We start from the raw sequence: 17,504 nt of genomic DNA, 5'->3' as shown, positions 1-17,504 counted from the left end.
TGACCCTAAGTATAGAGGATGAGAGTGTTACCTTTTCAGTTGATAGAGCAATGCAACAACCACAATCTGCAGATGATACATGTTATTATATTCAAACTATAGATGCACATGCAGAATTATTAGAAGAATTTCCAGAATTACAAGGAACAGGAGAATGTTCTTTAGGAGAAAGTAATGAACCAATTGATGAAGCTGAAATGTTAGCTACACTTATAGCTAATGGATATGAACCAACAACAGAAGAAATTCAAATGCTAAAAGAAGAAGACAGATATCGATATAAATCATCGATAGAAGAACCTCCGAAATTAGAGTTAAAGCCACTTCCAAACCATTTGGAATACGCTTACTTACATGGTGAATCTGAATTACCTGTAATAATATCGTCTTCTCTTACTGAAAATGAGAAATCACAACTCATTTCTGTGTTGAAAGCTCATAAACCAGCCATTGCATGGAAGATTCATGATATTAAAGGAATAAGTCCTTCGTATTGCACACATAAAATCCTTATGGAAGAAGGTCATAAAACGTATGTGCAACGCCAACGAAGACTAAATCCTAATATGCAAGATGTAGTTAAGAAAGAGATTATTAAACTGCTAGATGCAGGTTTGATATATCCAATTTCTGATAGTCCATGGGTAAGCCCAGTTCAATGCGTACCTAAGAAGGGTGGCATGACTGTCATCACAAATGAGAAAAATGAGCTTATTCCTACTAGGACTGTAACAGGATGGCGTGTATGTATTGATTATAGAAAATTAAATGACGCCACCAGAAAAGATCACTTTCCCTTACCTTTCATAGATCAAATGTTGGAAAGATTAGCCGGAAATAGTTACTATTGTTTTCTAGATGGATTTTCCGGATATTTTCAAATTCCAATAGCACCCGAAGATCAAGAGAAAACCACATTTACGTGCCCTTATGGTACTTTTGCTTACAAACGCATGCCATTTGGACTTTGTAACGCCCCTGCAACCTTTCAAAGGTGTATGATGGCGATTTTTCATGACATGATAGAAGAATGCATGGAAGTATTCATGGATGACTTTTCAGTCTTCGGTGATACATTTAAATCATGTCTAGTTAATCTGGAACGAATGCTAATTAGATGCGAAAAATCAAATCTAGTACTTAATTGGGAGAAATGCCATTTCATGGTTAAAGAAGGCATCGTTCTTGGACATAAAATTTCAAAAGAAGGAATTGAAGTGGATAGAGCTAAAGTAGATGTAATTGCTAAACTTCCACATCCCACAAATGTTAGAGGAGTTAGGAGTTTTCTAGGGCATGCCGGTTTTTACCGACGTTTCATAAAAGATTTTTCAAAAATTGCCACTCCTATGAATAAACTCCTAGAAAAGGATGCTCCATTCATCTTTTCAGATGAGTGTATCAAATCTTTTAATATTCTTAAAGAAAAACTCACTAATGCACCGATCATGATAACACCAAATTGGAATCTACCATTTGAACTAATGTGCGATGCAAGTGATTTTGCAATGGGAGCCGTTTTAGGACAAAGGATTGAAAAACGATTTCAACCTATATATTATGCTAGTAAGACATTACAAGGAGCACAAACGAACTATACAACTACTGAAAAGGAACTCCTTGCTATTGTCTTTGCTTTTGACAAATTTCGATCATATCTAGTTCTAGCAAAAACGGTGGTCTATACCGACCATTCTGCTCTTAGATACCTATTTTCAAAACAAGATGCTAAACCAAGATTAATCCGTTGGATCTTACTCTTACAAGAGTTTGATATTGAAATCCGAGATAAAAAAGGAGCAGAAAATCTCGCCGCTGATCATCTTTCTCGTCTTGAAAATCCCGAATTAGAAGTTCTGAATGAATCGGCCATACAAGACAACTTTCCTGATGAATATCTATTGAAGATAGATTATAAAGAAATCCCATGGTTTGCAGACTATGCAAACTACTTAGTTTGTGGATTCCTTGAAAAAGGATTATCGTACCAAAGACGAAAGAAATTCTTCAGTGATATAAAACACTATTTCTGGGAAGATCCACATCTGTTTAAAAGTTGTCCCGATGGAATAATACGCCGATGTGTATTTGGAGATGAAGCTAGTAAAATTTTAAACCATTGTCACACAGGACCAACAGGAGGGCATTATGGGCCTCAACTAACAGCAAGAAAAGTTTATGAAGCTGGATTCTATTGGCCTACAATTTACAAAGACGCACACCTTCTTTGCAAATCCTGTGATGCATGTCAAAGGGCCGGAAAAATAAGTCAACGTGATGAAATGCCACAAAATGTCATCCAAGTATGTGAAGTATTTGACATTTGGGGTATTGACTTTATGGGTCCATTTCCAAAATCTCATAATAATCTATATATACTCGTAGCCATTGATTATGTATCTAAATGGGCGGAAGCACAAGCTCTCCCAACTAACGATGCACGAGTTGTAGTCAAATTTTTAAAACGTCTTTTTGCAAGGTTTGGAACACCGAAAGCTTTAATAAGTGATCGGGGTACTCATTTCTGTAATAATCAACTTGAGAAAGTTCTTAAAAGATATGGAGTAACTCATAAAATCTCCACCGCATATCATCCACAAACAAGTGGACAAGTTGAAAATACCAACCGAGCTTTAAAACGTATTCTAGAGAAAACCGTAGGATCAAATCCGAAGGAATGGTCCATTAAATTGGAGGATGCACTCTGAGCTTTTAGAACAGCCTACAAAACTCCAATTGGAACCACACCTTTTAGACTTGTTTATGGAAAAGCATGTCATCTTCCAGTAGAAATTGAACACAAAGCATTTTGGGCTTTGAAAACATGTAATCTTGATTTACATAAAGCCGGACGTCTACGATTAAGTCAACTAAACGAATTAGAAGAATTAAGACATGAAGCATACGAAAATTCGTTAATCTATAAAGAAAGAACGAAGAAATGGCATGATAAAAGAATCAGAAGTTCAAAAGAATTCAAAGAAGGAGACAGAGTTCTTCTTTTCAATTCACGATTCAAGCTATTTCCTGGAAAATTGAAATCAAGATGGTCTGGACCATTCATAGTCAAAAGAGTTTTCCCATACGGAACGATAGAATTGATAAATTCAAATGGGATTGAATTTAAAGTTAATGGTCACAGAGTTAAACATTACATACATGGTCCGATGGAAGTCGACAACGAAGTTAATCACAATTTCGACACCACAGCTAACTAAGTGTGGGGAGAATCAAGTCTTTAAAGGATAATATGTATTTCTGTTAGAGTTAGATTGTCTGTTTTCGTGTAGTTCTCGAAAATGGAACACGTATGGTCTTTCCCTAGCAGACCCTAAAGAACTAGTCTTCTCCCCCCATTCTGAATTTTTATTTTTTTTAGGTTTTTACGTAATGAAGACTGCCTGTGAATTAAACCATGGTCTAATGCTACACGCTTTGATCACTAAAAGAAATAATGACATACTACCGAGTGAATTAGTATCAGTAATCAGAGAAAGAATGGACGGAGTTAGAAAAGGATCCAGATGCGAAGATAATAAGTTAAAATTTGGTAAAGGAAAATCAAAATCCGCAGCGAAAAGAAGAGCACGACACCTAGAACGATGTCACAAATGCGGAAAATGGTCACATGGAGGTAAATGTTCAAATAATCAAACCTATTCAAATACCGAATTTGTTACTTTATGCAGAGACGGACCGTTCATATGTTTAGAAGAAAAGACAATGAATGCTCGAGGTTACGCCTATGCAGCCATGGAAAACCAATTAAACCGACTATCTTATGAATATAATAGATCATATAACTAAGAAATCTATTTCACAGGTATGTCTGTACAGTTTTTATTTTTATTTTTATTTTTAACCTTTTGATAATAAACGCTAATTTGTTCGCTAAAAAGTATTAAATTGGTATTAAATAAAATTAGGTTTGGCGACCGAAATTATTGATATCCTTCAAAAATTTATTACATCACTGCGAAATTTAACGTTTATTCTTAAGGTATAAATATCTTTAATCAATCAAACCAAAATATTTCAAAAATTCGTCATGAGTTAAATTAGGTCTTGAAACCGAAATTACTTTACCGAAAAGAGGGGCGCATATTTTTGATAATATTTGATTGATTAAAGTGGGATAAAAAGACAAAAAGATTTTTAATTTTATTTTACCATGTTTTTAATCTTAATATTTAAATCTTAAATTAATATTGTAAACTTTGTAAAAACAATATTTTTAAAATTGTAAATATTTGAAAAATTAATATAAGTTTGGTATGAATTTATAAATTTTTAAATTAAGTTTGGTGTGAATTTTTAATTTTTAAAATATTAATTTTTAATTTTATGCATTTTAAATTTTGAGTTTGGTGTGAATTTTTAATATTAATTTTGAATTTTATATTTAAGTTGTGTGAATTTAAAAACAAAAATTTACTTTATCTCATTAAGTTAAAAATATGATTTTTAAAATTCGTCGTAAGTTGAAGACTAGGTCTTTGAACCGAAATTGCTTTACCCGAGGGAGGGACGAGAACTTTTATTATCAATATTTTTAATCTTGTTGATTTAAAGTATGCCAAAAACATTAAAAAACCCAAAAATTTTAGCTTTTAAAACAATCGCTACAAAAAGACAAATTTTAAAATTTTGTCGAGGGACGGACTAGGACATCGATCCGAAACGACCTCGTCCTAAATAACAAGGGAAACAAAATTTTAAAATTAATTTCTTAATTGTGTTGTAAGTTAAAGATTATAAAAAAAAAAAAAAAAAAAAAAGGGTAAACTCCGCGACTCGCGGAGTTTTCAGGGCAAAACCTCCGCGACTCGCGGAGGGACAAAATTACAGAAAAAAAAAATATAACAAGCTGCACGATCAGTTCACTCACCCACACACATAAACACCCAAATACTGCGAAAAAAGACCCCGAAAAACCCGAAAATCACCCCCAAAAATCTCAATTTTTAACCGTTAATCACCAAATTTTTTGCTAAAATCATGTTGAGAAGGATGATATCTAAGAACTACTCAAGAAAAACGGTAAATTTCTACACCTAAACACCATTTAATTCGAATTTTAGTGTTCTTGAGCTATTTTTCCCCAATTTGATTTTGATGCTTTTTAGTGTAATTAGACTTAAATTGTTTATGTATTATGCTTGTATAACCTAGATTGATGCTGTTTAACATGATTAGAAGCCTTAAACTTCAAATTTTGAATAATCTAGGGTTTGTGTTCTTGAGCAAATTTGGGGCTTTTTGATATAAACAGGTTATGGCCAATTTTTGTCATGAATTGTTGCTAAATTGAGTAGTGTAACATGTCTAGGTAGTTAAATGATCCAAACTTTGAGCCTAAACATGATTTTGAGAATTAAAGTGGACTTTTTCAAGTCCAAAATTCATGAACTTGATTTTTGAAAGATAATGCCATTTGAGACTTGTTTATTTGCTAGTAATGATTATTTTGACATGTTATTTGAGTTGAATGCTTATGAACTTGGCGAAAATTTTCGTATATGCTTATTTGAAAAAGTGTAGATTTGATAAAAATGTGAAAATAAGCTTAAGTTTGATATAAATTGATAATGTCATTGTAATTATTTTGATTGATGATTTTGCTGACACTAATGCATATTTGGATGCACAAAATTTGTGTTTGATGTGTTTTGCAGAATGAAAGGGGTGAATCTTCATCCCAAGCCCGCCATGCTCCTGCTGAGAACTTGGAACAACAGGAGGTAGATAACTACTACAAGCAGGATGTACCTCATCCAGTCATGACCTTTTCAGATATGCACTTGGAACAGTTGCACCCGAACCTGAGATTTGACAGACTTTGGATAGATTATCCAAAATATCAACGGGGTTTGCATACTCTTCATTCCAAGGTTGTTGAGGTACCGAGGGTCATAGAATGGGGACCCTTGGAAGCTGTAGAATTGGCCGGGCCAATTAGGGAATTACTGGTACAGAGGTATGGTAATTCTTCTTTTAATGACTGGATATGTTTATTCACCATACGCAGACCTGTATATAAAGTATGGTGTGAAGAGTTGTTATGTAGTATAGAGTTGAATGATCGGGTAGCTAGTTTAACCGATCGTTCTTTTATTAGATTTTTGTTAGGCGGTTCGATGCGCCACATGTCTTTACTAGACATGGCTCAGGCTTTACGTATATATACGCCTGAGGAGTTAGCGTCTGCCGATTGTAGAGGATTGATACTAAACGGTAGAAAGATAGATGAAAATTTTGATACACACGGTGTGTGGAGTCAAATGACAAGCCATCACCGTTTCAAAGGGGGAAACTACTCTTATTTGGATATAGATAGAGCCGAATTAAGAGTAATACATAGGTTTTTAGCTAATTCGATTACACAAAGGGGTAAAAACAAAGAAAAGGTAAATGAACAAGATTTGTTTTACCATATGTGTATTCGAGACCCACACAGCGCTGTAAGTATACCATATTGTGTGGGTTATTATTTATCAGCTATGGTTCGGGGGATGCGTCCACATAGCATAATAGGAGGTGGTATTTTTATTACTTTGATTGGTGAATATCTCGGTGTGGATATAAGTCGGGGGGGATTATTAGTAGAAGAGCCGGAACCCCGCGACACTATAGGTTTAAATGTATACCATGGTGCGAAAGTTTTGAAGCGGCGAAATAACGCCGCAGTACGATACAATGGTAGACATCCACAGGTAGAGAGAAACCAGGAACAAGGTAATGTAGGAGGGGGGAATGAGATGCAAGAAATGCATAGGTTTATAGCTTCTCAGGAATACGAAAATGCTAGACAGAGAGCATTTGAAGATTGGCAAGTTCATCAGAACCAGATCATAGCGCATTGCCAACATATAGGTAGAAACTATATTCCTACACCGAAACCCGTCTTCCCTCCTTGGTCGATAGAGATGCAGCTACCATATCCTACGTATGACCCTGCCGAAGCATTCTATAGCACTTATGGTTATGCGTGGAACCCCTATTGGTACCAATATCATCCTTAGTTTAATTATTATTTTTTTTATTATTTTGTAATTTGTAATTATTGATGCATTTAATATTTTTGTTAATATTGTAATCATTTTTATAATTATCTAACTTTTATTCTTAGATTTTAATAATTTTTGAATGTGGGGTAATAAACCAAACTTCAAAAATATGTATATATGTTTGCAGTTTATCTTATGTACAAAACAGGGTAAAACAACGCATTTTCAAAGACTGGCATTAAGTTCAGCAAAAGCAACTAATTTTGACGACAAGATGCAAAATACATGTGAAATAACAACAAGACGGAATGAACAAATGATGTGCACCATTTATCATTCAGCAAACAAACGCCAATATATTTGGAAACTTTGGTAAAAATTTAATCATTTTCACACAAATCACCCTCAATAATTTAAATTGTTACTGATTTCTTGCAAATGAGGGCATTGCAAGATCTTAAGTGTGGGAAGGGATTAAATTCTTTCGGATTTTAAAATTTTTATATTAAACACTTGGTTACCATTAAAAATACTAGTAAAGCAGTAGTTGTATTAGAATCTAGTGCTCTCTGATAAAAAAGAACAGCCCTAGTCTTATATACTGACTACCCAATTCTAGTAAAATTTTTAGAAATTTTCAATTAAATGAATTAAAATCATGTTTATACATATTTATGAACGATAAAACTAGGTTTTAACACCGAAATTATTGTTACCTCAGAAAGGACATAAATTGAGAAACAAACTAAAATGTTAAAATTCATTTAAAATGGAATAGAGGACGATAAAAAGAAAAATAAAAAGCCAAGTGTGGGAAAATTTACCAAGTTATTTTAAACATATGTCACATATATCTGTAACAAATAACTGAAAATACTTTTGCTTTGGACTAAACTAAACTGTTTTACCCAATGAAAGAAAAGAAGAGATGGATCTACACGATGAATCAATTCCATCATTAAAAGGAAGTAAAGTCTTCCGAAAAAGAAACGCGCTTCTTGATTTAGGTCATGAAGTTGTCGTTCAGACCAGCTGTAGGTTGACGAAAAATCTAGAAAAGTCATCACTAAAATCAGCAGGAAATCCACGGACCTCAGCATTAAACAGGGTCGCCAAGTGGTCAGATTTATCCTAACCATGAGAAGGATTTATCTCGTACAATGGGGGGGCACCATGCAAATTAGCTGGATAAGACTAATGAATCAGATCCCCAGAAAGGATAATCTCCTTAAAGATCAAAAATCAGCTTTTAAGCCTGATATTACTCAATCCTTGAGATTGACCTTAAAGATTGAGAATTACAAACTCATGGAATTCAATGATATCTAAACTCGAGCTTAAACGAGAAAATATTTTGATCAAAATTATAAACCGATTTGTTTTCTGAAAACCCTAATTTCAATGCGTTCATTACCGTTGAACGTAAAATCCTAGGAATTCACCTGGAATTCATTAGGTCACCTGAACTAAATCGGGTGTCAACCGTAAGAACGGTGGTTGCATAGCATGGTCAAAGACAGGACCTTGTGCCAGACCGACAAATTATAAGGGTGAGCTTTACTATTGCTCCTACCAAGGATAGTAATTGCGTCCGACACGTTATAGACCATAATCAAAAGCATGTCACGGGACATTACCTTAACAGTTGCTTGTTCAACGCTTTCCTTTACAACCGGACGGTAGTTTGCCGAAAGGTAATATACGGAACAAGTAAACTGGACGTGTTGCTTTCCAAATACAAGGTTAGCAAGTGGGTGACACAAAACCGCAAGTTTTGAGCTAAAATTTTCAAATCTGAAACCCACCAAACCCACAAAAATATTTTGCAAACACCGGTAAAGGGTTATTCCGGAAAACTTATCTAGGGTAAAAACTAGATTTAATTTTCAAAAAAAAAAAAAATCAAATGTTTTCATAAAGATCCAATTTCCTTAATGGATCTAAATTTTTATAGTCATGTGGGACTGTAAACCATATCGTTACTACCATTGTTTATACCGCCGTATAGAAATCACTGATGTACAAAGTGTGAAGAATAAAAAAAAGTGATTCTAGTATTTCAAGACAATATTGCTTGAGGACAAGCAACGCTCAAGTGTGGGAATATTTGATAATGCTAAAAACGAACATATATTTCATAGCATTATTCCTCAAGAAAGACAAGCTTTTAGTTGCAATTGTTCTATTTACAAGTGATATTCGTTTAAATAATAAAAGGTGAAGACAAAAGACAGATTCGACGATTTGAAGACGCAAACGACCAAAAAGCTCAAAAGAACAAAAGACAATCAAAAAGGTTCCAATTATTGATAAGAAACGTCTCGAAATCACAAGAGTACAAGATTCAAAACGCAAAGTACAAGATATTAAATTGTACGCAAGGACGTTCGAAAATCCGGAACCGGGACTAGAGTCAACTCTTAACGCTCGACGCAACGGACTAAAAATTACAAGTTAACTATGTATATAAATATAATATAATATATAATTAATTATATTAATTATATATATATTATATATATATAATAAAAACCGTCGGCAGCAAGAAACTCCAAGGGTGTGAGCTGTAAATATCTCTCCACGACTCGCGGAGTTTTAAGGCCATTTTGCCGCGAGTCGCGGAGCCCCAATTTTCAAGTCTGGCTATAAAGCCAACCGAATTCTGATCAAATTAAATATATCTTTTTCTCTTCCTCTTCATACGTAAATATATTTATATTTATAATTTATATTTTAATTTTAATTATAATTCTAATAATAAGGGTATGTTAGCGAATGTTGTAAGGGTGTAAGTCGAAATTCTGTCCGTGTAACGCTACGCTATTTTTAATCATTGTAAGTTATGTTCAACCTTTTTATATTAATGTCTCGTAGCTAAGTTATTATTATGCTTATTTAAAACGAAGTAATCATGATGTTGGGCTAATTACTAAAATTGGGTAATTGGGCTTTGTACCATAATTGGGGTTTGGATAAAAGAACGACACTTGTGGAAACTAGACTATGGGCTATTAATGGGCTTTATATTTGTTTAACTAAATGAAAGTTTGTTAATGTTAATATAAAGATTTACAATTGGGCGTCCCTATAAATTACCATATACACTCGATCGGACACGATGGGCGGGGTATTTATATGTACGAATAATCGTTCATTTAACCGGACACGGGAATAGATTAATAGCCACTAGAATAATTAAAACAGGGGTGAAATTACATTCAAGGGTAATTGGTGTAATTGTTAACAAAGTAGTAAAACCTTGGTTTACACGCAGTCGATAACCTGGTGTATTCATTAAACAAAGTATTAAAACCTTGTTACAATTCGAATCCCCAATTAGTTGGAATATTTATCTTCGGGTATAATAATAATTTGACAAGGACACTTGCAATTTATATTTATGACTGATGGACTGTTATGGACAAAAACCAGACGGACATATTGAATAATCCAGGACAAAGGACAATTAACCCATGGGCATAAAACTAAAATCAACACGTCAAACATCATGATTACGGAAGTTTAAATAAGCATAATTCTTTTATTTCATATTTTATTTCCTTTATTTTATATTTAATTGCACTTCTAATTATCGCACTTTTAATTATCGTACTTTTAATTATCGCAATTTAATTTTATCGCATTTTTATTCGCAATTTCATTATCGTTATTTACTTTACGCTTTAATTTAAAGTCTTGTATTTATTTTATATTTTACATTAGGTTTTAACTGCGACTAAAATCTTAAAATCGACAAACCGGTCATTAAACGGTAAAAACCCCCCTTTTATAATAATAATATTACTTATATATATGTTTGTATTTTTATAAAAGTAAACTAATATAGCGTTGAGCTTTGTTTAAAGATTTCCCTGTGGAACGAACCGGACTTACTAAAAACTACACTACTGTACGATTAGGTACACTGCCTATAAGTGTTGTAGCAAGGTTTAAGTATATCCATTCTATAAATAAATAAATATCTTGTGTAAAATTGTATCGTATTTAATAGTATTTTCCTAGTAAAATTATAAGCTATTTTATATACTACCCCGCTGCACATCAAGTATATAAATAAAGATTTCAAATAAAAAAATTATATTTAAATTACAAAACTTAACGATATTAATATTGCTATATATAAAATGAAAATATATATAATGAAACTTATTAATTTATTACATCACTAATAATAATATATATATTGGCTCGATTACAATTACGTGTGTTAATATATATATATATATATATATATATATATACAAATGATATAGGTTCGTGAATCCAAGGCCAACCCTGCATTGTTCAATATCGTCATATGTATTTTTACTACAAAATACAGTATCGTAAGTTTCATTTGCTCCCTTTTTTTTAAATGCTTTTGCAATATATATTTTTGGGACTGAGAATACATGCGCTGCTTTTATAAATGTTTTACGAAATAGACACAAGTAATTGAAACTACATTCTATGGTTGAATTGTTATACCCGATATCGCCCTTGTTGAACTTGGTAGCCTAAGAATTGGTGTTTATTATAATTGCCACCAATTGACGCGAATCCTAAAGATAGATTTATGGGCCTTGACAAGCCCCAGTCAGAGAATTTGAACTGCTTTAGTACTTCGATGTTTATATGTTTGGGGATATTCTAGATGCATTTTGTTAATGTCGGTTACCAGGTGTTCAATCCATATGAATGAATTTTAGTCACTTACGAGTGTATGATTATTGATTAAATGAAATCTTGTGGTCTATTAAAATTATGGAAATGATTGATTACGATAAACTAATGAACTCACCAACCTTTTGGTTGACACTTGAAAGCATGTTTATTCTTAGGTTTGAAAGAAATCTCCCGCTGTGCATTTGCTCATTTTAGAGATATTACTTGGAGTCATTCATGACATATTTCAAAAGACGTTGCATTCAAGTCATTGAGTTCAATAAAGATTATTACTAAAGTAAATGACAGATTAGGTCATTTATAGTTTGGATGTTATGGAATGGTATGCATGCCTGTCAACTTTCGATGAAATGAAAGTCTGTCTTTTAAAAATGAATGCAATGTTTGTAAAATTTATCATATAGAGGTCAAATACCTCGCGATGTAACCATATGTTATTGTATTCGTTCTTATGGATTAGGACGGGTCGTCTCAGGTACTATCGAAATCTCTAATCGGATAAAATTTAGAATTATTGAACAAAGAATGTGTTTTGTATATATGAATTTGATTAAACGTACCAGACTAAATAACCAAAAAACGGAAGTTCCATAACTGCCGAATGGCAGTTCTATAACTGCCGAATGGCAGTTTCATAACTGCTAAAAGGTTCAAATCCGGGTTTTTTTTATTTTGGGTCAAACCGGGTCAAAATCCGGGAGTTTCATAACTGCTAAAAGGTTCTGCCCCTTGGACCCCGCCAGGGGTTGCCACCCCTTGGACCCCGGGGGCGCTGCCCCCCGAACCCCGGGGGCGCTGCCCCCCGAACCCCCGTCATAATCAAGATAAGTTCAAACAAGTGTGCACTCCACACTTTTCCGAACTTGTTCGATATTTATCAAGATTATTTTAGTTAACAAATTAATCTCATTACACTTAAATCATATTGGTGACGCAAATCACCAACACATAACTTCATATGGCTTCATAATAAAAAATGCTATGACTTTTCACTATTTGGTTCATAAGTAACAAGATGCATTTCACTATTAGGTTCATATGGCTTCATAATAAAAAATGCCATGACTTTTAACAACGTCTAATTAATGATCTCGGGTTCAAATTTTTCTGAATCGCAAGACACGTCAGTTTCTTCACAATCGTCATCATCATCGTCGTCATCATCATGGCATGTCGAAACTTCATGAACACGACTTTGACTGTTTTTCATAAAAGCATGTGGACTTGAAATGGGCACAATCTCATCATGGTCATCATGATCCACCAACGAGTCCAACGACATGGTTGATGACGTCATTGGGAGTAGGGAAAAATCACGATTATGACCGTGTTTCGCCTTCACCCTCCGCCGCCATGTGTGCAACGATTCCCTAACATTTTCAGACACTATGGTTTTCTTGAACCGAGAACCCATCTGCAAAACACAACACAAAATTACAAAAAATATGCACATATAAACAGACGAGACCCCAAAAGACAAGATTGTTTATTGATCATGCCTGAGTAACAATGACATACAAAGGGAATGTGATGAAACTGCACCAAAATTGTGAAATGACCCTGCAAAAACAATAAGGAAACATAAAGACAACATTTTAAGATATCAAAATCAAGATTTTATTAAAGTGAACGTACCCAAAAGTCAATCGAATAACAAGAACTTGATGATTCTTCGTAAAACAAGAAGTTTCATTCACCTCCCACTACATATAAATTAAAGATAACAAGAATGTTATTTAATCTTAATAAAATTCAACATCACATATTTTTTTTTTACATATGATATAAACGGGCCCACGAATGAAAAAGTAGGTAAGTCGTCTTACCAAGGACCAGAGACACGTGGCCATTTCAAAAGCGTTCTGCAAACAGTTCGTTAGGTATCAAAATTTGAGTGAAAAATATAAAATATCAGCAAATGTTAAACTATTATAACCTGGAAAGATATGAACTGTATCAACCGTAACAGAAGCCTTGGCCTTCCGAACCAGAAAAGGCCGTCCCTCAGATTAAAGTGGCTACGTTCCATCCTTTGACTTTGACTCATGTTCTTCGTTTCAACAGCCAGTTTTATTACTATTCGATGCAGTTTAGTTCCCACAAGCATGATGAACTTTTTTGTATATATATTTTATACGTACAAAAAACAAAACATACAATGTAAGAAAAGATCATGATTTTTATAGTCAATAACTAAACGTAAAAGGGTTAATGATTGAGTATGTACGATTATAGGCAGGAACGACAGCCAGAAGTAGATATGAGTACCTGCAAATGAGCAATTCAGCTTCGTTAAGAAAAAAAAATTATGTCAAAGTAGGGGGAGGTTCAATACAGAACCAAAAAGCTACAGAACTAACTAATATGCACAGATTTACAATTGTGCACAATGGTGCACATTAATAAAGTTCTGTATTGAACTTTTGGCCACACGTATCACAAATAAGACCGTTTATGGTTTCAAAAGTATCTCGTAAAAATTACCATGAAAGCCCAAAAGAATGCAAGAAATGGCAAAAATCCAGAGTGGAATGCTGCAAAGCAAAGAAAATGTTGTCACATGTTTCACCAAGAAAGACTAAAACTATGATATATCTTGTAACAAATAAATCACATTCTTTTAAAACCACAGTTATTATGTCAAAAATACACACTGAGGTTTTATTCTGAGATAAATGAATTTGGTCGAAAAAAATGAATCTTTTGAACTCTAAGTAGTGAACAACTGGACAATTGAAAGTAATTGATACCTGATCCCAACAATATCTCGAAACTCTTCTTCCATGCTTCGAAGCATATAGTTATGGAAGTCATATGAAAGTGGCAAGTTATGTGTCTGAAACAATAGGAGGAAACAAAATCAAATACCACATGAATGTTAATTGTAAGACAAAAAAGTTGAAGGGAGATTACAATGATATCTTACTGTAATGAATCCCAATCTCAGAGCCCGATAGTCTGTTCTGTTTATCGAGCTCCATATATTTCGGCTGAAACAAAGCTGAATAAAAATTATTCAGCATAGCAACTTTATGCATGTTGTTAATAAAACTTTGAATTGAATTGAAATCATTAATTAAAATGAAATTCTATGTTAACAGATTAGATTACCAGCCAAATGAGGATATTGTGTTGGCTCCATGGATGCGCAGTGTTCCGATAAATAAACGTAGATAATCTTTTCATTCCTAACACAGCAGGGTATAAAAATTATAAGTAAAAGTTAATATAATGTCACCAATTTTTCCATTAATCTAATTTTTACTTATTCACTCTCTGTTCTTTAAATTTTCCACACTCAAACATCTGATCTGATTATTAGCTTATTACAAACACCACAATGTATTATAGTGCATTTTAGTTATTTGATTATCAGATTTTGATTATTATAAAATGAATAGAAGAACAAAAGGTAAGTAAATGAAAATGGTGCACCTTGTGGATGAGGATGGGCCATGGCCTTTGCTTGATTTTCCCAGATTCTCCAACTATAGATCTGATGAGAGGAAATGTCTTAACTTTTATATTTGGATTTGGATTAAAATATGAAGAATAATACTAAATATATAGAATGTAGATAATGGGAAACCTTGATCATTGCGAGGGCGATTGCAAAGAAGCTGTAAGATACGTGTGTCACGCCCAAAACAAACAAGAAACGGTGTAGCTGCTCAAGACTTTCTTCAGAAGCAAACGATGAAGTGCCCTGTAAATGGTGGTACATATAGTTAGTGACCATAATCATTTATAAGACCTCAAGAAACATATGTAGATGTTTTTTTTTTTTTTTTTTTTTGTAGTTAAACTAGGTATCCGATCCGCTTCGTGGACCAATGTTGAGGTGGGTAGGGTGGGAAAATGGGTCATTTCTTAACGCTGGTTCAAAATGGGTAGGCATGTAACAACATTACTTTTCATATGTTATAATTATTTATATGAACATGATTATACTAACACTGTTAAAACACTTGTATTGTAATAATAATTTAGGAAGTTGTATACGTTAAAAACAGATCAAATCGACCCATTTGAGATATAGCACTAGCTAATTAAACCCGTTCACAAGTAAATGGGTCATATTTGCCACATCTATACAAATGTATAAACAATAAGTATTCACCTGAGGACAGAACTCATGGTTTTTATGGCTTATAAGCTGCCTGGAAATCGAGTAATTTGAGTTACTAATGAAAGATATTTGATGATGTAATGACTCTTCAACACTTTTTTCAACTGAGCATGGATAAAACTGGCTGCTTAATGCTGATGATTTAACACAAATCTGAGCAGCATATACTATCCAATGACCCATCAGCAATGATAGAACAGCAAATAGCATTAGTTCTGTTCACAAACCCAAAAAAAAAAAAAAATTTAAATTAAATTAAATCACTACAAACAATCTTGTTTAAAATTATTACCTTCTTTGATCTTGTTTAGAGCAGCAATAAGAGCTTTCCTCTTTGTTCTATACAGCCACTGTGTTTTTTACAAGATACAAAAGTTTCAGTCAAACTAAATTTTTCAAGAAAAGAAAAAAATGTAAACTTGAACATAACCCAATGCATATTCTTGAAAAGAAAACAAGATGGTTAATCAGATTTTGAAGAAAAATATATTAAAGTTTAAATTTTTAACCTTCTCAATGTGTCTAAGAGATGCATTAATGGAGAATCCAACAAGAACCATGACTGATACAACACTAGCAACAGCCCATGTTGGTGTTTCCCCCAATGATTTCCCTTCTTTTACTTCCATTTTTTATCAAATTTTGACAAAAACTGTGCAACAATCTTCACAAGTTTGCTACTTATATGTAGAAGAACTTAACCCCATGAGGAATCAAAAGTTTTTGTTGCTTGGTTTTGCTATTTGATATCAAAGATTGCATTAAGTTATGATTTCTTTAAAGAACTTCAGTCAAATCAAGATGAAAATGAAGAAGTCCAGATTGATGTCATCATTAAATATATTTGTTTGTGTCCTGTTTATGTTGGCAGTTGAAATTCAAGTGTAGTATTAAAAGTAGTAAATGGGAGGGCCAATGGGCCATTGATGGCTACCAATTGAATATGTCTAAGGAGTTAGGAAGTTGTTAGATAGATTATATAGATCCGCCCAAATTCGATTGTGGACTTGGTTCATTAGGGTTTTTAGAGAATTAAGGTTGCTTATGTACTCATAATTAGGTATTTATGGAATATATAATCCCTAAACATAGATAAACTCTAATGGACCCTAAGCTCATATACGGACTCGGGCCTTAATATCGTCTAACATAATCATCCTTACTTTTTTTCTTAAAAGGAAATTTTTATTCGAAAGATAAAAATCCAGACGTACGTAACAAGAATGAGAATTTGTACAATGATCAAATTTAAACTATCCAAACACTATGCGTATCGAATCAAGATCCATAGTTGTGATAACCAAATGGTGACATAACTTTGCATTGGAAGCTCACATGAGAACCTTGAGCTTAATCGACCGAATCAAGAATTTTCAACACAAGAAATCTCGTGCAAATAAAGCTTTGTTGCACGAGATCAAAATTGCCCAAATAGTTGATCAAAAAGCTACATTTTAGGGCATTTATTTATGAACAATTTTAAATAGGGGAAATTATTATTTCTGCAGTGAGTTACACATGAGCTTAGCCTCAAAGTGTATACAATAATACAAAGTATCTTTAAAAAAATTTAATTGAAAGCACATAAGTAATTTTTTAGATTTAAATACATGTACAGTATCCATTATTCGCCTTAAACAATAAATTTTAATTTATTACTGTTTGACAGTGCTACAGTGGGG

The 17,504-nt window shown here is 33.3% G+C and overlaps 1 protein-coding gene across 1 annotated transcript; it reads right to left on the bottom strand.

Moving 5' to 3' along the window:
• Positions 1 to 12,757: 12,757 nt before the first annotated feature.
• Positions 12,758 to 16,451, bottom strand: LOC139858251 (MLO-like protein 4). The gene is made up of 15 exons (XM_071847117.1): positions 16,332 to 16,451; positions 16,115 to 16,172; positions 15,814 to 16,037; positions 15,283 to 15,399; positions 15,129 to 15,189; positions 14,805 to 14,881; positions 14,620 to 14,694; positions 14,444 to 14,529; positions 14,178 to 14,227; positions 13,921 to 13,961; positions 13,630 to 13,806; positions 13,520 to 13,555; positions 13,329 to 13,396; positions 13,193 to 13,253; positions 12,758 to 13,107 (listed from the first exon to the last, which is right to left on the bottom strand). The coding sequence occupies exons 1-15, from the start codon at positions 16,449 to 16,451 to the stop codon at positions 12,772 to 12,774; spliced, it is 1,587 nt and encodes a 528-aa protein (XP_071703218.1). The 3' UTR covers positions 12,758 to 12,771.
• Positions 16,452 to 17,504: the final 1,053 nt, after the last annotated feature.

This window comes from Rutidosis leptorrhynchoides, chromosome 7, assembly GCF_046630445.1.
Source record: "Rutidosis leptorrhynchoides isolate AG116_Rl617_1_P2 chromosome 7, CSIRO_AGI_Rlap_v1, whole genome shotgun sequence".
Classification (NCBI taxonomy): domain Eukaryota; kingdom Viridiplantae; phylum Streptophyta; class Magnoliopsida; order Asterales; family Asteraceae; genus Rutidosis; species Rutidosis leptorrhynchoides.
The sequence above is the reverse complement of the archived record's forward strand: the minus strand, read 5'-3'. Positions and strand labels throughout refer to the sequence as shown.